At 37.6% G+C, this 20,723-nt stretch overlaps 1 protein-coding gene across 1 annotated transcript in view; it reads left to right on the top strand.

Annotated features, from left to right (window-relative positions):
• The first annotated feature begins 253 nt into the window (after nt 1–253).
• LOC121424717 overlaps nt 254–20,723 on the top strand; it is a 35,119-nt gene continuing 14,649 nt past the window's right edge. The window contains 3 exon segments of the mRNA XM_041620470.1: nt 254–445; nt 8,516–8,692; nt 15,620–20,260. Of these exon segments, the coding sequence (XP_041476404.1) occupies nt 8,615–8,692; nt 15,620–20,260 (4,719 nt within the window). The 5' untranslated portion in view covers nt 254–445; nt 8,516–8,614.

A 20,723-nucleotide genomic window follows, 5' to 3' on the forward strand; every position in this document is an offset into this window, starting at 1 on the left:
ACATAGTGTTTTCATGGTTTCCGCAAATAAGTGAAATGATACCGAGAATATGTTCGGGAAGGCCGGTTGTGTTGAAAACTCCGAGTCTGACGCAAATGTGCGTGGAATGATGTCTTGTTTACGACTTTTCTCTGATTTGTTGTAGATAAAATAATTTTAGTTGTCTTAGTCAGTGAGATTGGTAATTTCATTAAGTCGTCTTATATATTTCCTGGTACATATTGTCCAAATTATCATTACAAAGAGAACTTTAAAAGCACATTCGGTAATCGGTGTAGACATTCGCACTGCAGTGCAGCTAGGGGATTTTACCTCAATAGGATACACACGCTTCTCATCCTCATGTACACTCGGCTATTGCTGAACCAGCGTGTGTGTTTCTATCTCAATCCAAAGACATCGCATCGTGTGTACAAATGACCTCCGCCCGAACTTGTGGGGGAAGGTAATGTGTGCGTTTCGGTGTAAGACGTGCCGTGTGCTTGTTTTGTTCCGAAAACTGCTGTACTCGTCAAAGTTCTAGCAGCAAATTCAAACTCAAATCCCAATATGTTGAAATTCATTTGATTTCATAATTATCAGCACATTATTACAGTCTATTCCGATGTAATTTTTGTGAGTATTTCGAGGCCAGAAGTCCAATTCAAGTTGTGTCAGTCTGGTGGTGCAGTGGTGGAATTTTGTGGAAGGGTTTATTTGCAAATGGCGATCGTCATGCAATGGCATGAATAGGCATGGTATTGTTGAGGGAAGCCACTTCACTTGGTTTATATTAAATGTCTTGTACATGTTAGTGCTTGGCTGGAGGAAATCTACTGTAAATTCTGTGACTGTGTGATCTTATCCACCCCAAAATATTTTGATGATTTTAGAGATGCAGACTTTTGACATGTCTTGGAGCAGACTCAATTTTCAGTTTACTTTTTTACTGTATGGTGCTGGTAGTGTGACCTTAATTCGTGCCTTTGCCTTATTTTGCACACGGTCAAATATCTCGGCATCTGATTAATATATTGAAAAACTGATAACAGAACTACCAAGTCTCACGCATTATGCGTGAGACTCAAGCATTTTGGACTCTTGTTCATCCCCTCAAATCTCTGTCTCACGCAACAATCACAGCCTATCCCCATATACATTGTACGCAATGTCTGTCATCTCACTCAGATTCACAGAAAATCTCACGCATAGCTGGTCTTTGAACTTGGCATCTCTGTGATAATCACCAACAGAAAAAGTGACCCAAATGTATTAAGTATGGTAGTTTTTTTGAAGGTAAGGTCTCAATTTGTGAAAATATTGGCAAAACATTGGCAAATTTTGTTACCTTTTTTCGTCCGCTCCGAGAAAATCTGAACTTCTCGACAAGCATTAAGATATTGCCAGTTTGCAAGCAGAGGTATCAAAAAAAGTGAGTCAAATGTTATACCAACCAAATTTATGGCAGTTTAACCTCCATCTGATACAGTTACCTTACATTTGTTTGATTTATTTTCTAAAGTTTGCTAAACTATATTGCGCAAACTAAGGTCACACTTTTTCATGACATTTTTTCAGCCAAGTGCGCACTAGTTGATCGTCATAGAATTTTGAGGTCACAATACCGGGGAAACCCTTGCCTTGGCCTACTTTATATTTTGGAATCTTTCCTTCTGTTTGGTATTCATGATTTTGATTAATTTTGTGTGAACCCTGAGAAATTTTTGATTGAAAATCAGCTTCATGATAATTTTTAAATGTGCGCAAATATTATGATCACCCCATCATACTTTAGTCAGGGGCCGCGGAACCGGGGGGCTGGTGGGGGCTTCAGCCCCCCCCCCCCAATTTTTTCCAAAACAGTGTACATAAACGTAAAAATGACCATATGATTGTGATTTTTAGCATGGTCAGCCCCCCCCCCCACTTTGAAAACCATTCCGCGGCCCCTGCTTTAGTGACGTTGTCAATTTGATTATTTTTTTTTATAATATTGATCTGCATTTAGACCTATTGATATTAGGCTGAGCTTTGCTTTAAGTAAAGATTTTACTGACTTTTTAAGAAATCTATTCAAACTTCATTTTAAAAGTTTAGACCCTCCAAAGTCCAAGAATCCAGTATTTTTTCCCTTAGATTTAATTTACGGTTCTACATGTTGAAATTGCATGATCATGGCAACAAGAGTAAACTATCAAATACTCTGCAGTAGATACAAGATTTGCCTATTGACAAGCATGCTGTGCTTTGATTACCTGACTAATTTTTATGTACGGTTGCAGATCTCTTCAGTGATTTATCCAGTAAATGTCAGACTCTGAATCCACACGAGCCCTGAAAGCATCGGCAAACACTTTTGTGTTTTCGGACTGCTGCAGTAAGATCCGTGCCTGCATGTACTTGGAAAATGATGGCAATCTCGGTTAGGCTTAGCATTGGGGTAATGTTGTAACCCGCTCCTGTTGCGGTACGGGTTAACCTGCCTGTATGCCCCCGATCGCGGGTTGCGGGCCGGCCGAGTTCATTTTCAAACCCGCAGACCGTCATACGAAATAAAGGGAGAAGTAACCACGCATAATAAAAACATTAGCAATGAAAATTGAGTTAGGATCATGTGCTTCTTAGGTGGCGGATTATTTTAGAGACGTAGATATCTCCTTTAATAAAATGCCGGCGTATTTTTCTCTTGAGAACAGTGAACAGGACTGAGACAGTTCAAAATAATATATCGAGTTGCTCTTTCAAAGGAGTGCCAGTGCAGCGCAGTCAATGGGCGCCCTCATGCACTTTTGTATTAGTTTACAAAGAATTGGAAGAAATACAAAAAAACAAAGAAATAATATGGAGATATACAAGAAGAAAAAATTGACTGTATCATCCAGGTATTTATTTCAATTTTGATTACTTTATAGACGAGGTCCCATACTAGAATTGAATATTGTAATTATCATTGTTGTGAGACGCCGTGTCGATCGACTTGGACTGAAAAACAACATTGCCGATCCGAGGAGTTAATTGCGTAATGCTTTCAAGATCAGAGTGGACCTATTTCGTGGTACAAAGTCACCCGAAAAAACATTTTCTCTCCAGAATAAAAGGCGAATTTGCAAATTGTAAGTAAATTCACTGTAGGCTAGGTTTAAGTAGTTGGCATATATTTTCCTGATTTGAGCCCGTATAGTGTGTGGATTGCAGAAATAATATTTTTCATTTTTCAAACATAAATTGACTTTATTTTCACCCGAAATTTTCGCCCGAAAAAACATTTTCTCTCCAGAATAAAAGGCGAATTTGCAAATTGTAAGTAAATTCACTGTAGGCTAGGTTTAAGTAGTTGGCATATATTTTCCTGATTTGAGCCCGTATAGTGTGTGGATTGCAGAAATAATATTTTTCATTTTTCAAACATAAATTGACTTGCGGGTTAAAACCCGATGGGTCAGCGGGTCCCGCTTGCAAATTATTGGATTATACTGGATGGTACTGTTCGGGTTTTCACTTGTGGGTTACAACATTACATTGAGGTATCTGTGCCTACTAGAGGATTTCAATAAAACACTCAACAATTCTCACAGGCTGATATGATGAACTTCATTGGACTTGGAATATAGCATCGTAAGCTTCCCAAAACACATCTATCACTATCCAATTCATTCACAGATGTATAAATTGGGTATACCCTGAAAGCAGGCAAAAAATTGTTTTGTTTTTTTGTTTTTTTTTATGCTACTTTTCACAACAGATTACCTAAATATGCAACATTGGATTAGCTTTAACATTGCAGTCAATGGGGAAATTCGGGGGCTCATTTTTGTCTCAGCTGCATAGCAGAGTGAGACTATAGGCGCCGCTTTTCCGATGGCAACGACGGCGGCGTCAACATCAAATCTTAACCTGAGGTTAAGTTTTTAAATGACATCATAACTTAGAAAGTATATGGACCTAGTTCATGAAACTTGGCCATATGGTTAATCAAGTATTACTGAACATCTTTTTTAGAGTTTCATGTCACATGACCAAGGTCAAAGGTCATTTAGGGTCAATGAACTTAGACCATGTTTGGGGAATCAACATCAAAATCTTAACCTGAGGTTAAGTTTTTGAAATGTCATCATAACTTAGGAAATATATGGACCTAGGTCATTGAACTTAGACATAAGGTTAATCAAGTATCACCAAACATCCTGCATGAGTTTCACGTCACATGACCAAGGTCAAAGGTCATTTGGGGTCAATGAACTTTGGCAGATTTGGGGGTATCTATTGAATTACAATCAAAACTTTAAAATATTTTGGATCTGAATCATGAAACTTGGACATAATAGTAATCAAGTATCAGTGAACATCCTGTGCAAGTTTCAGGTCACATGACCAAGGTCAAAGGTCATTTAGGGTCAATGAACTTAGACCATGTTTGGGGAATCAACATCAAAATTTAACCTGAGGTTAAGTTTTTGAAATGTCATCATAACTTAGGAAAGATATGGACCTAGGTCATTGAACTTGGACAAAAGGTTAATCAAGTATCACCAAACATCCTGCATGAGTTTCATGTCACATGACCAAGGTCAAAGGTCATTTGGGGTCAATGAACTTTGGCAGATTTGGGGGTATCTATTGAATTACAATCAAAACTTTAAAATATTTTGGATCTGAATCATGAAACTTGGACATAATAATAATCAAGTATCACTGAACATCCTGTGCAAGTTTCAGGTCACATGATCAAGGTCAAAGGTCATTTAGGGTCAATAAACTTTGGCCGAATTGGGGGTATTTGTTGAATTACCATCATAACTTTGTAAGTATGTTGGTCTAGTTCATAAAACTTGGACATAGGAGTAATCAAGTATTACTGAACATCCTGTGCGCATTTTAGGTCACATGACCAAGGTCAAAGGTCAATGAAGTTTGGCCTTAATGGGGGTATCTGTTAATTACCATCATAAGTTTGCAAGTTTATTGATCTGACTTTTGAAACTTGGAGTAATCAAGTATCACTGAATATCCTGTGCAAGTTTCAGGTCACATGATCAAGGTCAAAGGTCATGTGAGGTCAATGAATTTTGGCCACATTTGGGGTATTTGTTGAATTACCATCCTATCTCTGTAAGTGTATTGGTCTAGTTCATAAAACGTGGAAATAAGAGTAACGAAGTATCACTGAACATCTTGTGCTAGTTATAGTAGTTTTCAAAGTCAGCACTGCTGCTATGTTGAATCGCGTGATGCATGTGAGACAGCCAGAGGCATTCCACTTGTTAATTTTCCATGCTATCTTTTAGGCTAAATCATGTCAGAAATATTTCTTTCCAGATTTCCAATGCCCTACCGATGGAAAACCAGTATTCAAAGAGATGTATGTCAGAAATTTGAACATTAAAATACAAAAAAATCAAGTATTTTTATCTTCCCAACAATTGATGCTGTAAATATTAGCATGGTAATAGTGTAGGGTGTGATCTACATGTACAAGGCTGTATGCTTGTTGAATTACAGCACACAGTATGATTTTTAAGCATGAATTAGCATAATTACTTCATGTAATCTTTTTTTTTACATACATGAAGTAATTATGTGTGCTCTAATTGAACAAAAAGAGCTTCTAGAATGATAATTTGTGGTGTTAATTTTTGAAGCATAACTATTCTAAAATCGATTTAATTCAGCTGATGAACATAAAAATAATATTTTTTTAAAAATGAGAAAACTCATATTGACTTTGTACACAAAATCGCAAATTGAAGCAAGTTTTGGTCTCAATCAGACCTTCATTTTTTAGGAGCGCGATCGCGCCGGCGCTCCTGCCGCGCTCCTTAAAAGAATAAGGAGAGCAAATAATCGCGCTCCTAAAAAAAATTGAAAAAATTTCACATTTTACATCTTTAAATCCATGAAATGGCCTTCTTTTTTCCATAATTTCTTGAAATTACTTTGAATTAGTTGAAAACTATCAGAAAAATGAAGAATATTCATCTCTTTCCCGACTCTGATTTTAATTTAAACTTGGTAAATATTGCAGTCCCATGTAGTCCCACATGTAGATTTTCATGGGAACACCATGGAAGTCTACATGTGGGACTACAATATTTACCAAGTTTAAATTAAAATCAGAGTCGGGAAAGAGGTGAATATTCTTCATTTTTCTAATAGTTTTCAACTAAATCAAAATAATTTCAAGGAATTATGGAAAAATGAAGGCCATTTCATGGAATTAAAGATGTAAAATGTGAAATTTTAGCAATTTTTTTTTCAATTTTCTTTTTTTTTTTGAGCAGGAGCGCGTATGACATCTTTTAAGTTACGTATTGACGTGACCTAGGCCTAGTTTCATCACAGATTAATTAATAGTTAACACAGCTGTTGCATATATACAATGTTATATTGTAATGAATTGATTTGAGCTCCTCACGGAGTGATTCCAGAAATGCCAAGTTCAAAAAAATGTTATGCGTGAGATTTTCATGACTCGACGTCTCTGTGCGCGCGCGGCCAGGACTTACACTCGTACGTTGCGAAACGGTGCGCGCGCATGAGATATGGACTTCAAAACCATGCGATGCACGCACGCGATTCATCATATCACGTACTAGCTGTGCGCTGACTGCACTCTCAATTCGTCTCTCGTGCCGGGCTAGACGCGAAGGCAGTCGGCCAGTCGTATAATCTGGCGAATAATGCGACTTTTTCTCTTTTTTTTCTGTCGGGTCCCGATGCGTGAGAAAAATGGGTGCCATGCGTGAGATCGTGAGACGGACCCTGAATGCGTGAGACTTGGTAGCTCTGTGATTCTGAGGAGATCAATTGAGCTCCTCAAAAAAATGGGAGCGATTTATTGAGTTTCACGAAATTATAAACGTGATGGTCTGAATAATATTTCAACCGCATACCTGGGCATCATAAATTTGGTCTCAAAAGATGCACAAGACATCAAAGTAAAGTCAGCAAGTGAAGCGGTCAAAAATGTTCGTGCAGTGGAATGGTGGCAGAAAATGTCTAGGTGGGGTTGATTCCCCCCACCCCCTGGCAGTTTTAGGGTTAAAGATTAAATGCCAATATGCCAAAATTGAGAAAATATCAAACATTTTACCCTCAGATAGGATTTGCAGTCTTTACTAACATGAATTGTTCTGTTTAAACTCTGGAATGGGGAAAGGTTACTACATTCCGAATATGTATTAGACAGATTCTGGTGTTCCAGAATCAGTGACTTGGTCGTGCCTAGTGACCTTCTTTCGATGATCCATCCATATCTCCGGTGAATTGATTAAAAAATGCCTCTTGTTTTTTAGTCAGGATTTTATAACGCTGGTATTTATCTAACCTTAAATTCTAATTTCTCATTCATCATCAGATGAAAACAAAAAACCTCAAACTAGTGATCTAGAGGGTAATGATTTTTTAAAGTAAAATCAATAACCAAGCAGGTCCTTGACTTAAAAAGGCTTTTTCCTATTAGATATTAAACCATATTTTTACATGATACTGGTAGATTTCAGGAGGAAAACTTTGCATATATTGTAGTTTTGAACTACAATTTGACAATAATTCTTTGAAGGACCAATACTGAAAAAGAAATGTAATGAGAGAATAGAGGTGTAAATCAATTTCAACATTCAAATTCTAATGAAGAATTGATGGGTGAAATGGATATGCATATAATGCCTGGTCACTGCACTATAAAGTGCACTTAAAGTGATAATTTCTTTGTTCTGATTCAAAAAATTCTCATTTTGGTTCTTGAAAATGGGCTAAACATTAGGCTTATAGTGTAAAAATACCATCCCAAAAGTTTCAAAGTATTATATATCTACGGGATCAATTTTAAAATCTTGGAGATGTAAACCAAAGTTTGAAAATAATTGGGAGTTGGTTTCAATGACTACCCGGTACCCGGTATGTGTATAGAGCAAATCTGTGCAACACAACACATTAACTCTAGATGAACACAGCATGACCCTCATACAGTGTGTACAAGGTATACACTGAATGTACAGTGCATCTAATAATAGTGTGTGTATAGAAGATACACACAGCAGAAGGCAGTCAACATAGCCAACAGACTTTTTGAATTGGAGAAACTGGTCATAAGCTGGAACCCATCTATTAGACGGTTCTCAAAATCAAGCTAATAAATTGCTGCTTGTACATGTATCTAAATTAGAGTTTTTAATCGTATATTGTGGTCTGTTTCAGGGTTTTTGAGGACAAATACAGGCACTAATACACATGTTTCATCTCAGTTTGAGAATTTTTTAAATTAACTGCTCACAAAGTTAAAACGATCCCTTTAAATGTACTTTGGTTTGGAGTGTATTCCAATAATGTACACATTACATGTACCTTGATCATGCATGTCGCTTGAATTAAAGATGACAAAATTACATCTTTTTCACACAGGGCAGCCATGTCCTGCAATCTGTGAATGCCTTTGAATTCAATAGGACATTCTTTGAAATTGAGATTTCCCCTCTTTTTTTTTTAATCCCATGTTTATTTTTAAATCTTACTATTATTATTGTAATTTAATTTCCAGCTTTTACCTGCTGCCCAAGGATGATGATTTAGCAGGGGAGGATGAGCTTCATGACAGACTTAATCTTCTGATACAGGATACAGAACCTGATAGATCACTATGGAGCCTTTCAGAATAATTCCTACCAGGCGATGGCTGAGAAGCAGCAAGAAAGCCCAAGAGGTGAACGAAAAAGGGGTGAGTCTATGCATATATGCAGCAGTGCTTCTGAAAATTAACATGTATGAGATGAGACTGAGTGAGTGAATAAATGTACACAAAAAAGTCTGGTGTTTTAACTTCGCAAAGAAGTGACAATTTAATCTGCAATTTCACTTCTCTCAACATTAATATTTACCAGAGTAATGCCTGTTTGAACTCTGGCCAGAGTCCATAATAGTGATGTGTGCAAAGTTCATGTACATGTATAATATCCCTTTCATAAACCCATCCTCCAATTACTAGTATCCTAAGAGTAATGCGGATAAATCAATAAAAATTTCATTCACAAACTCCGAAAATAATCCGCACTATTTTTTACGAGCGCCCGACCTGAAAAAGGTATATGATTGTCATGGCAACTGCACACGCCCCCTCTGATGGGTTGCGTTGCAAAAGGGTGACCTTGTGACCGCACCATGGCAATTATCCGCATTACTTTGGAAATGCGTTTATAAAGTCAAAATCTGGTCCCGATGCTGCTATTATGCGGATAACTGCAGCATCGAAATAATGTGGATAACTCTGGTCCTCCTCCGATTTTACGACCAAATTATGCTGCTATTATCCGCATAATTAGGTTTATGAAAGGGGTATATGTCAACTGCAACAAAAGTGTTACTGTATTTCACTGAGAAGTTGATATTTGTTACATTTGGCACGTTTATTTCTTCCTGATTGACCATCAGACTCGGAGCACAGACAATATACTGTGTGCATTCATCCTACAGGCAGGAGTAAGCACTTGTCCATTCAGTTATAGGCGACAAATAGGCACACATTCAAGCAGCCGTTGTTAATGTGCTTACAGTGCAAGATAGAATACGGTACATTTATCACTGTCCCAACCCTTAACCCATGAATAAAAATCCACTAATATGTACATGTACATATATGACGTGTCCTTTCAAGCACTTCTGTAGATAATACAATTGTCATGCGCTCATTGTAGCTTGTACATGTATTTGTGACGCAGTGCTTTGAATGACAAGTCACTAAGGACACATACCACCTTCGCTCTGGAATTCGAATTAAAATCACAGTTTTCGAGTGAGCGTGTGAAAGGTCTGATGATTCTAAAGACGAATCGCAATCATTACAATGATGATTCCAAATTCATGTGTAAAAAGGCCCTATGTCTACTGTAGATTATTTATTTCTTCGTGAATCCCAGTTAATTGGTATTCATAGTTTTATTATTTTATAATGGAAATTTTAAAAAACCTTCAGGGTTTTTAATGTACAACATGTGTACTAAGACATCGAAAAACAAAACATACATAATTTGGAAATGCATGTACTGTAAGCCCAAGTCATACTGTTTTGTGCTTGATCAAGATTGACAATCATTCTTGCAATTATCTGCAGACTGGTGAACCAACAAAATTAAGAAAAAGGTAAGACATTCACTGTGTCCAAGACAAGATTTTGTGATAGTTTTATATATCTAATTACAAAATGGCACTAAGAAAATAAGATTACTGTGCAGGACTTCTTGAAATTTGTCCTTGAATTCATTCTCTAAGTATCATTAAGATATTGCATTCTACATGTACATGTAGGTTGATGCTCACTGCAATATTTGTTTACATTAACTTCTTTGCTCCAAGATGGCACTAAATCTTCAGCAGAGTAAGTTTGAGTTGCAAACATATAGAACAAAGAAAAAACAAAATCAGATTACTTTAGAAGAAGTCCTCGGTGCACTGCCTCAGCTTTAGTACATGTATCGTGTTGTAGGGACTCTACATGTAGCATCAGGGTCATTGGCAAAAGACTATTCAAGAGCTACATGTAAAAGATGTGATAGGCAAATGAGCTTAATGTTTTCCTCAGCCAGTCATTTACCAATTTTTGAGCCCAAGTGATCCATGCAGATTATCAACCTAAATAATATACATGTATGAGGGAGAGATTTAGGCTTAGGGATTTATTTATTGTCTCTTTATAGACATTCACCCTCCACTTGCATTAAAGTAGCAAACATATTCAAAGCATGTATGCAAACAAACTAACAGATTTTAAAGAAATTTAAAACATGTTTATTTACAAGCATGACAAAATTTCAGCCAAAAAGGTTTTTCAGAATTAACATGGTGATGGGCGGGTGGGGGGAAAAATGGCACACTGCTCTCTACGGCATAGATCTAGTTCTGCAGTGTGTATTGCAGACTACATTCATTGAATTCCCCCAGATGACTCGACTGAGTGTTGGGGGCATTCTCAAATTCATTTAATTTGGCTGCTATGCTTTTACTTGCCACTTTAACATTTGCTTGTGATGGAACAAAAGCCACAAACATAAAATTTGATCGATCTCACTTGGTATAGTACATGTATACATATAATGGGCATTGTCGCACTTAAGCAATTCATACATGTAGTCAAGTTAAGTCAACGGTATTCTCTAAATTGATCAGTTGTTTGCACATGAATTAGTTGTATAAAAGCAAATATAAGCCACCTCCATGGGTTATTCCAAAATTTGTATAACTTTCTATCGCTTCTCGTATTAAAGTTCAAACTTTCAAAGTATCTAATCTCTTTTGCTCTGCCTGGAATGGCAAGGCGCAGTTTGGTCTCCTGGAAAAAATAGTAGGCTTGCTGCTCTGCACTCGTTGAGATGCTGTGTATTTGCATGGTATCAATGTATTTTTTCAAAACAATTGAAGGTACAAGTGTAACATTGGGATTTTGAGTCTGCGCCTTCATACTCTTGTCGTAGACCACCTGGTTTGTCTTACTTGCGTAGTGACTCGTGTTATTTCCAGCTAAAAGTTTTCTCATTGGTTGGGTGATAAGGACAGCAGCTCTGCCGTGTGTACACATATGAAATATTACTTACCTCATTTTTGTCTCGCCCACTAGAGGTGAAGGCGAGACTTACATGTAGGGATCCAAATCTTGTCCGTCCGTCACAAACCTGTAATGACACATAACTCCACAACAATAAGTCGCTTTTCAAACAAACTTGGATGGTGGATGGACTTGGGGGACCTGCCTGTTATGCTGCAGTCTGAGGTCACATGGTAAGGTCAAAGGTCATTTTCAGGTCAATGTTAAAATTTACATGCAAGACTTTTACTTCGCAACTGTAAGTCACTTTCCAACCAAACTTGGATGGTAGATGTACTTACAATGTAGGCGACCTGCATGTTATGCTGTAGTCGGAGGTAACATGGTAAGGTCAAAGGTCATTTTCAGGTCAACATTAAAGTTTACGTGCAAGGCTCTTATGACAAGTGTTATTCCATCCCAGTCATTTCACAATAAAATTTCGATATAATCCTCTTGCGTGCCCTCACAAATCATGATATTTCTGGTTATTTTCATAAGTGGGCGAGACACAAAATTGCTTTTGCCTTGTGTGAGGTCAAAGACTCAAAGTCAGAGGGTGGACATGTCAGCTTGAAAAACCTTGTTAATAACACAACCATCAGAAACAGGGTCCACTTGAAACTGGATGTAAGAATCCATTTCGGCACAACTTAAAAAATTGCACATTTCCACAGTGTACTAAAGTATGAAATGAAATCGCCAAACCAGGAATAAAAAAAAAGTAAGTGCTGTCTGCCGTGGTAGTCACCACACAATGCCACAGAGATCCTCCCATTGGCAATGCGACAAGGATGTGTGATGTCATATGTGAACAACTTTCCCTTTGATGGAGTATAAAATACCCTCAAAATGTCTCTTTTTGCTTTTTCTTATGGTAATACAAACTATTTATCCATGATGTATTCTTTAAAAATCTGTATTACATGCCCTCTTATAGAAAGAACACATGATCTATACTGATAGATGTGATAAAAGAGGCAGTTTAAGTGAAATATACTAAAGTAATGTGGAGAGTCGTTCACAAGTGACATCACATATCTTTGTTGCATTGCCAATATGAGGATCTCCATAGCATTAGTGATCGCAATATTCAATTGCTCATAACTTTCTCATTGTTTGTCAGATTTTTCTCAAACTTTCATTGATCTCTTTCTTTGATTTTTCTGATTTCACACAAGCTACATGTATCTTCTAAGGTTTCATTCTCCTTTAACTGTGTCAGATTTTACTAGTCAACAAACACTACAAGTTTATAAAAAAAAAAAATATGTAGCGATGGACATGGACTGATATAATCTACCCAAGTCAAATCTTATTAGGATTTCAGTCTTACACTTTACAGATATTTTTTTCTATGTAGACCTAAAAGTTACTTTAGTTTACATGTACAAACACTGTTTGATTTTGGGAAAATTTGACATATAAAAAAGATGAAAGAGGTAAATACATCTTGCTTTGTCTAATCTATTCTGATATTGATAAAGTGTTGTCTTGAGCAACATATGTAGGTATTTAGTTGACTGCACATAGAATGGGGGGGGGGGGGATAAAATATGGGTCAGGGACTTTATGAAATATTTTATGACCCTTATTTCCTCAGGGAACCTGGTGAGTTGTATTGGGATAATGAGAATAATGTCTGTGTTTTGTAGCAATTTAGGACACACTTGAATATATCTACATGTAGCAATGTTGTTCATGACCATAGCTTTACTTAATATGCCTAGAATATCCCACAAAAATCTTTATTGGATAAAATTCAACCTCTGCAACAAAGAAAGAATGATGTACCGGTAGGCCAATTTATCTAATCTATTTCCTAAATTGTTTAAATTGCCACAAAAAATTTGGTATCACATTAACATTAATAATCTTATCATGCGCTTAAATAATTTTGACAGGCATATCTTTGAATGCATTAATTTTGAGATTTGTTGAAATGGGCACAAATTTGGCTAATATTGACTTCACAGACATCACAGGGACATTTCATTACATACATTTACATTAAAATCGACTTTCTCGTGATAATTAGTTGCATTTGGGAGTGACAGTGATTTGATGTATGAGTATGCTTCACAAATTGTGTAGTTTTTTCTAGGCCCGGTTTGAAAGTCCATTTTTGATGCACGTGTACACGGCGTGTTTTTCGGTCGTGTACACGTTGTTAACACTGAGTGAGAGTGAGTTACGGTATTTTTTCAGCGTTTCCTACATGTAGCCTAAGTCACGGTTTTAAAGCTTACCTGAGAAGTTAGAAGTATCAATCCACAAAAATTGGTGCAATTAAAAAGTTTACTCAGCTTAGCAGCGCATTAAATTGATAAAGAATGCAAAAGTAAATCAGTGCTGGGCCCTAGTTAGCGCTGACGTTCGTTGGATGCGCATTTTGCATACTGTACCGTACATGCATGCACAGATCGCTGCAGAATTAAGTGTAACTGAAGTTATCGATTGATTTTCATTATTTTATTGCCAATTTGAGGAGCGTGTGTTTGTAGGCTTGTAGCACATGTTTATGAGCGTATAACACGTAACTGGAGCAATGATCGCTGTCGCAATTGGTGATTCTCAAATAGCTCTAAGTGATTGAAGAACGCTTTAGAGAGTCTCCAGTTACGTGTCATACGCTCATGCACATGTGCTACAAGCCTACAAACACACGCTTCTCAAATTGGCAATAAAATAATGAAAATCAATCGATAACTTCAGTTACACTCAATTCTGCAGCGATCTGTGCATGCATGTACGGTACAGTATGCAAAATGCGCATCCAACGAACGTCGGCGCTAACTAGGGCCCTGCACTGACCGGAGCATACCCATTTCGTGTGGTACAAAAACTTGAGTCTCCAGAATAAATGTGGATTAAATCGGCGATTTTGGAAGTAAACTCACTCTAGGTTAATTGAAATATATTGACATATTAGTGATTAAAACATGTGCAGTGTCTGAGAACTAAGAATTAATGTGAGGCTGTGAGCTTGTTCACTGACTTTACAGTCCCACGCAAGCTTTATGCAGATGCTACCGTGTACACGGTGATGGAATTTAGTACACGTGCACTGACTTGACCGTGCGTGTACCCGATACGGGCCTAGTTTTTTCACGGTACAACATGTATCTTTCTTTGGCAATTGTTGGTCCTGGAAAGGACCACCCAATCTCGACGTTTCGACAAGTGTGTTCTTGTCGTCCTCAGGAGAACAAATTGATTAGAAGTTTGCACTGTTTCGATAGTATTTAACAACGTTCTCTACAGTCCTATACAAAAAACCTGTGACACAAAGACGTTTTGTGTAACCATTATTGAAATTTGCTTTGCATATTGTATTAGGATACCAGGAAATTGTTTAAAAATTTTGTTGTCTCAATCCTTTAGGTCCATAATCAAAAGAGTGAAAATATGATGAGATTATAAATCCATTGTTTTGTATTAAAGCTATCCTATTTGGTTGTGATTAGATTGAAATGGTATAATTTTTTTGGTCATTTTGAAAATTTGTAGTGTCTTTGCTGATGGATGGCCTGCAGTTTAATTTCAAATTAAGGGGTGGAGTGGTAATATTTTTGGATCAGAAAATGAATAATATTGATTATTGTCTAAAAGATACATATCACAGAATAAACTATAGAATTGATCTTGCATTCGCTTTATTTGATTTTAAAGTCAACTTTTTTCGATAGCCATTATTGCTAAAATGTTAATTGCTTTATAACTTCTTTCTCTTTTAGAACATGTAATATGACATGCTCTCTAAGATTGCAAGCTGAATGCAAGAACATTCTTGCTGCTTTGTTTTGTTTAAGTGTGGAAAATTCTTATATTTTGTGAAAGCTCAACCTGCATGTATTATTGAATACCTAGGAAGGGCAAACATAATTCAAGAGCATCTTTTACAATTACAATTATTGCTATCGCACAGTGACAAATAAAATTTGTTTAACTGAAATATGAAAAAAATCTTGGTTAACTTTTGGCAATGCTTGTTTTTGTTCTTTTGTCTTGTCGAATTTTTCATTTGTGTTTTTGTCAAGAAATTAATTTGGCCTTTCCTCTCTATTTCAGGATCAACTTGGGATTCTTGGAGCTAAGCCTAAGGCTGCCAGCCCGCATCCAGATCCCTCTACCTTGGCAAAGGAGATGGAAGAGTTTGAAAAACTAATGCAGCTTGGCACTACTGAAGGGGATCGTGGTTCAGATGTGAAAGACACACACAAGAATGAAAAAGCAGAGAATCCTATAAAAGATGCGGGAGATAAATATGTTCCTGACCAACCAACCACATCCCTAGAACCATACGAACCAACACAGCCAACAGCATCACCAGTAATACCTACCAATGTTCGACAGACCTCTAAGTCACCTGAAGCATATGAACCAGATGAACCAACTCCAGTTGATGAGGTGTACACCCCTGATCAACCAACTTCACTTCAAAGTTCTGATCCATACGAGCCAGAGCAACCGACTGATGAGCCTATGGTTGTAGAGGACTCTGATATTTCTGCTAGCGCCAAGAGAGAGGAATCGGAAGTGGAAGCTGATATGCCCCAACTTCAGTTAGATTCGGTTAGCTCTGGTTATCATGGACAAGTTGAAAAGGGAGGGGAACATGCTGCTAGGGAAAACACAGATTCAACACCAGCTGAAAGTGTTCCTAAACATGAAGGAAATAAATCTGAACAAGAAAATCTTCTTCCTGAAGTATGGTTACGGAAAAAGGAGAAAAAGAAAAAGCATGGCAAGCACAAAAAACCTCTGGTTGAATGGCGGTTGGGAGTTCTCAGGAAGGATTATGTCATCAAAGATTTCAAAAGCTTTCCTGTAGATGAAAAGTTAATGGCTACAACAAAGCATAAGTGGAACAATGAAAGTGAAGTGGAACACCTGAAAGTTCTTCATTCAGGGGATGGGAGCCAAACTGACACCTCTGAAGTATCAGGTATGACTTCACCTGCAATCGCTCAAAGTGACAGTGAACTTGAAAGTGAGCAAAATACAAGTGGTGAAATTGATGCTATTGGAAGAGCAGCTGAAGAAAATACACTTGAAGGTGATGATAGTATTCATAGTTCAAAGGATAATGCCATTGTGCATGCAGATGAAGAACTTAAGAAGGGAGAATATGGTGAAACAGGAAATGTTAAGGTGAGTGCTGTACCTGAAAAAGTGCAGTCAAGTTCTGTCCTTGATGCCCAACCTGAAAAAGATACCAGACTTGATTCTGTCGAGAAAAGTGAGGACTTAGATGCTAAAAAGAATCAAGAAAAACAGGAAGTTCAAACAACTGGTAAAGAAGAAAAAAAGATCAAGTCAGAACCAGAAGAAAGTTCAAATAGAAGAAGCACAAGGCAATCAAGCCGGAGAGCAAGAAGAGATTCAGGTGAGAATAAAACGGATACTGATCAGAGAAGTGATAAAAAGGATGATGACTCTGGCAGAAGAAGATCAAGGAGAACTGAAAGACATAAAGATGATTCAGATGATGAAAAGAGAAAAGAATCTGATAGAAATAAAGCAGAATCAGACAGAAGTAGAAATGAAACTAGGAGACGCTCGCTGAGAAGAGACAGATATAGGGATAACTCTGATGATGAAAGAAGAGAGGAAAGTAGAGAGGGAAGGCGAAGAGGGAGGAGTGACAGCCGGGAAAGAAGGGAAAGAAGTAACAGTAGAGAAAGACGGAGGTATAGAGATGATGATGACAGATATGACAGATATGATAGAGGACGTAGGACAAGACGTAGTGACAGGAGAAGCATGGACAGAACTGACGACAGGAGGTCTAGGGAGGATGATCGAAGAAATGAAAGAAGTTTATCAAGGGAGCAGGATGAAAGGAGGAGAAAGGAAAAGAATGATAAAGATTCAAAGAAAGAAGTCGACAAAGCCAAGGAGGAAAGTAAAGTTACTGCGGAGAAGAGAACCGAAAAGGCTGATTTAAGGGATGATGACAAGCTGCAAGGGAAAGGTAAAACTGATCCAAAGATAATTGAAAGTAATACTGTTCCAGAAAAGGACCAAAATAACAAGCAGAATACTTCGAGTAAGGCTACTGGGAGAGTACCCATTAAATTTAATTTCACATCAAGGGCAGTTCGAAGAAGCACTCGCAGTGCAGTCAAAGCAAAGAGTGGAGTATTCGAAGATGACGAGGACGAGGATGAAAAACCACTCTCAGAGTTGCAGAATTTATGTGATGAGAAGGAAGCTAAATCTTCAAAATCAGAACCATCAGAAGATAAAGCTCCAGCTGTTACTCGCAGTAAAAGTCGTGAAGGTTATGCAGTTGAAGAACCAACGGAAGTCAACAAAGTCAGTCAGATAACCTCTGTTCCTTGTGAAACAGGCACATCAACCAGATCCAAAAGCAGTCAAAAAGTAGAAAATCTGTTTGAGATCACACTCAGGAAGGAATCTAAAAAAGATCATGGATCAGAATCAGACAGTGGTGCAGAATTGAGTCTGATGGGTCTAGGAGAGGCCCCTAGTCTTTATCCCGAAAATATTCTTGAAAGTCAGGTTGAAATGGAACTCTTAGCAAATGCATTTTCCTCCACTGATACAGAAGCAGAGATAGAAATTGAAAAAGTGTTCTGTAAGAAAAGCGAAAATGGTACTAATGCAAAGGAAGAAGAGAGTTCACCAAAACAAGAAGACAGCGTGGTAGACTCTAGGAGTGAAACTTTTGACATGGAAGTCGAGGAAGAACAGCATGATACCAGTACTATTGAAGTACTTTCACACCCACAGTTATCAGGTGGGGAAGGTACGACTAATGATTTAATGCCAACTGATAGTCATAATAATACAGAGAACAGAACTTTAACTGAAGAGGTGCCAATTATTCAAGGAGACCAAACCAATACAGATGACATAAAGGTGATCAATAGCCATAATGAGAAAACTTGTTCTGAAGAATTGCCATTTGCTTCAGAAGGACAAACCAGTTCAGCCAATAATACAAACCTAATTGAGCTTCCTCAGGAGGTCAGGAGAACTTGTTTGGATAATGCTCCACTCGCATCAGAAAAAGAAAACAGTTCAGTGAACAATGCAAAGTTGATTGATATTTTTGATAGTCAAAGTCCCTGTGACAATATTAGAACTTGTTCTGATGAAGTACCTACTACTTTAGACGAACAAGTAAGTACATTGAAGGATACTGAGTTGATCGATAGTCAGAGTCTTCTGGATATCACTGAAGTTCCAGGTTCTTTTGAAGAACATGCCAGTACAGATGATACTAGAAAATCGATAGATGGCCATACTCTGCAGGAAAATGAAAGAGCTTCTAATGAAATGGCGTCAGGTGGTCTCACAGAAAAATCAAGTTCAGAAATTGATGTAAATGGAAGACAGGGTAAAAATGAAATTCTTCAGAACAGGGATATTGATAAAACATTGAATGTTCCAGAGATCAAAATAGTACCCCCTCCCGATGAAACCCTTGACCAAGCCTGCTCAGAAGCAGCAGGTGTAAGTACAGAAGAAAAAGAACTGGAGACTTCAAATACATCAATAGAAACTGAACAAAGCGATACGGAGGTTGTCTTACCATTGAAGTCAAGCGGCTTGAAGGAGCATGAAGATGACTTTACCAAAACTGAATCTGAATCTGATGATGCAATGACATTGGAGGTCATTGACCTAATGGCTGGTACAGCATACACAACGTCAAAGGTGTCTGTTGTCTTACCACCTGGAAATTCTGATGCTGATGCCAAAATTGAAGATGAAGCAATTGTAGATAATGAGGCGATATCATATGAACAGAATGTAACAATTTTGGACAAAGTAATGGCAGCGTCGGGTCCTATACAGCCACCTAGCAATGATACCAAATTTTCTGATGGTAACACAGAGTGTATTGTTCTTGACCACAGTACTAGTGATCAGATTGTAACCGTCCAGAAGTCAAGTGCAGAAGTTTCTTCAGAAGTTATGCACAGTGGTGAGAATGTCATGCCTTCCAATGAGGTTGTTAGTACATATCTTCCATCTGAAAAGCCTACCACAGAAGTATTCAACAAAGAATCTGCCATAAATGAGGATGAACTTTTGGAAGCAAATGTACCATCCTCAAAGAGTGACTCTGCAAAAAATATTGTAACAAGTATCGGGATTGTAACATCTCTCTCTGCAGAAGGCACAGAAATTTCCAGTACTCAAGAAGCTGTGACTGCTATTACTGACCCACCAACAAGACATATCCATGAAGGGCCTTCCGTTAGTAAACGTAAAAGGAAATCTAGGTGGGAGGTGGTTAGCACAGAAATCCCTTCAGAAACTCCACCTCGGATGGATGTTAATGAAGACCAAAGCCAACAAAATAAGCCATCCTTGATTGACATGACCGATGAGCCTGTATTGCAGACAGAGGCAAAAGCTGAAGAAAGCAAATTGCCCCCAGTTGAAGCCCTCATTGGAGAGGAGATCAGCAGTTCTCCAAGCACCAACCAAATTCAACCATCAGATGTTAGGCTTACTGTGGATTCCTCAGAGGTGGAAGGAGAGATCTCCCCAACAAAGAAAGTGAAGGTAGATCCTGATGCAACTATTGGTGCAACTGCCGACTACTCTTCTGGGAATGATGGCAGCACTTCTAACATGATTCTTGAAGCAGGAGAGAGCAAGATGGATGCAACATACCATTCTCGTGGACTGGACCTTGAGGTGAACGCAGCAGGAGATAATCAGGCAGTGGTGAGGCTCAATTTTTATCTCCTGAATACTATATACTTATATATATATGTTCACTGTATATATTCACTTAAAAGATAAGATGAAGATTCTCATTCCATTTCAATTTCATATTTAATTTAATGGTCCTATGTTGACGGCTCTCTAGAACATTCAATTTGTAATTCATTAAAATGTTTAATTAGAGCATTATGTTTGGAATTAATTGGAACATTTCATTCTCCGATATTCACTTAAAAAGAAGTTGATATTGATATTAAATTTGGGTTCGAGCAGAAAATTGTTTTAACAAAGTACTGACTTTAATACATGACATGTCCAGTGCATGATTATTTCATATTCCATGTACATGAAGTTTTGTATCTTATCCCAGATGATTTGGGCAAGTCCCATTTGTTCTATGCAGTATATAAGGCACTGCAGGACACTAGAAATTTTAGAAAATTAACTGTTCAGTAATTTTTAG

Source organism: Lytechinus variegatus, chromosome 1, assembly GCF_018143015.1.
Source record: "Lytechinus variegatus isolate NC3 chromosome 1, Lvar_3.0, whole genome shotgun sequence".
Taxonomy (NCBI): domain Eukaryota; kingdom Metazoa; phylum Echinodermata; class Echinoidea; order Temnopleuroida; family Toxopneustidae; genus Lytechinus; species Lytechinus variegatus.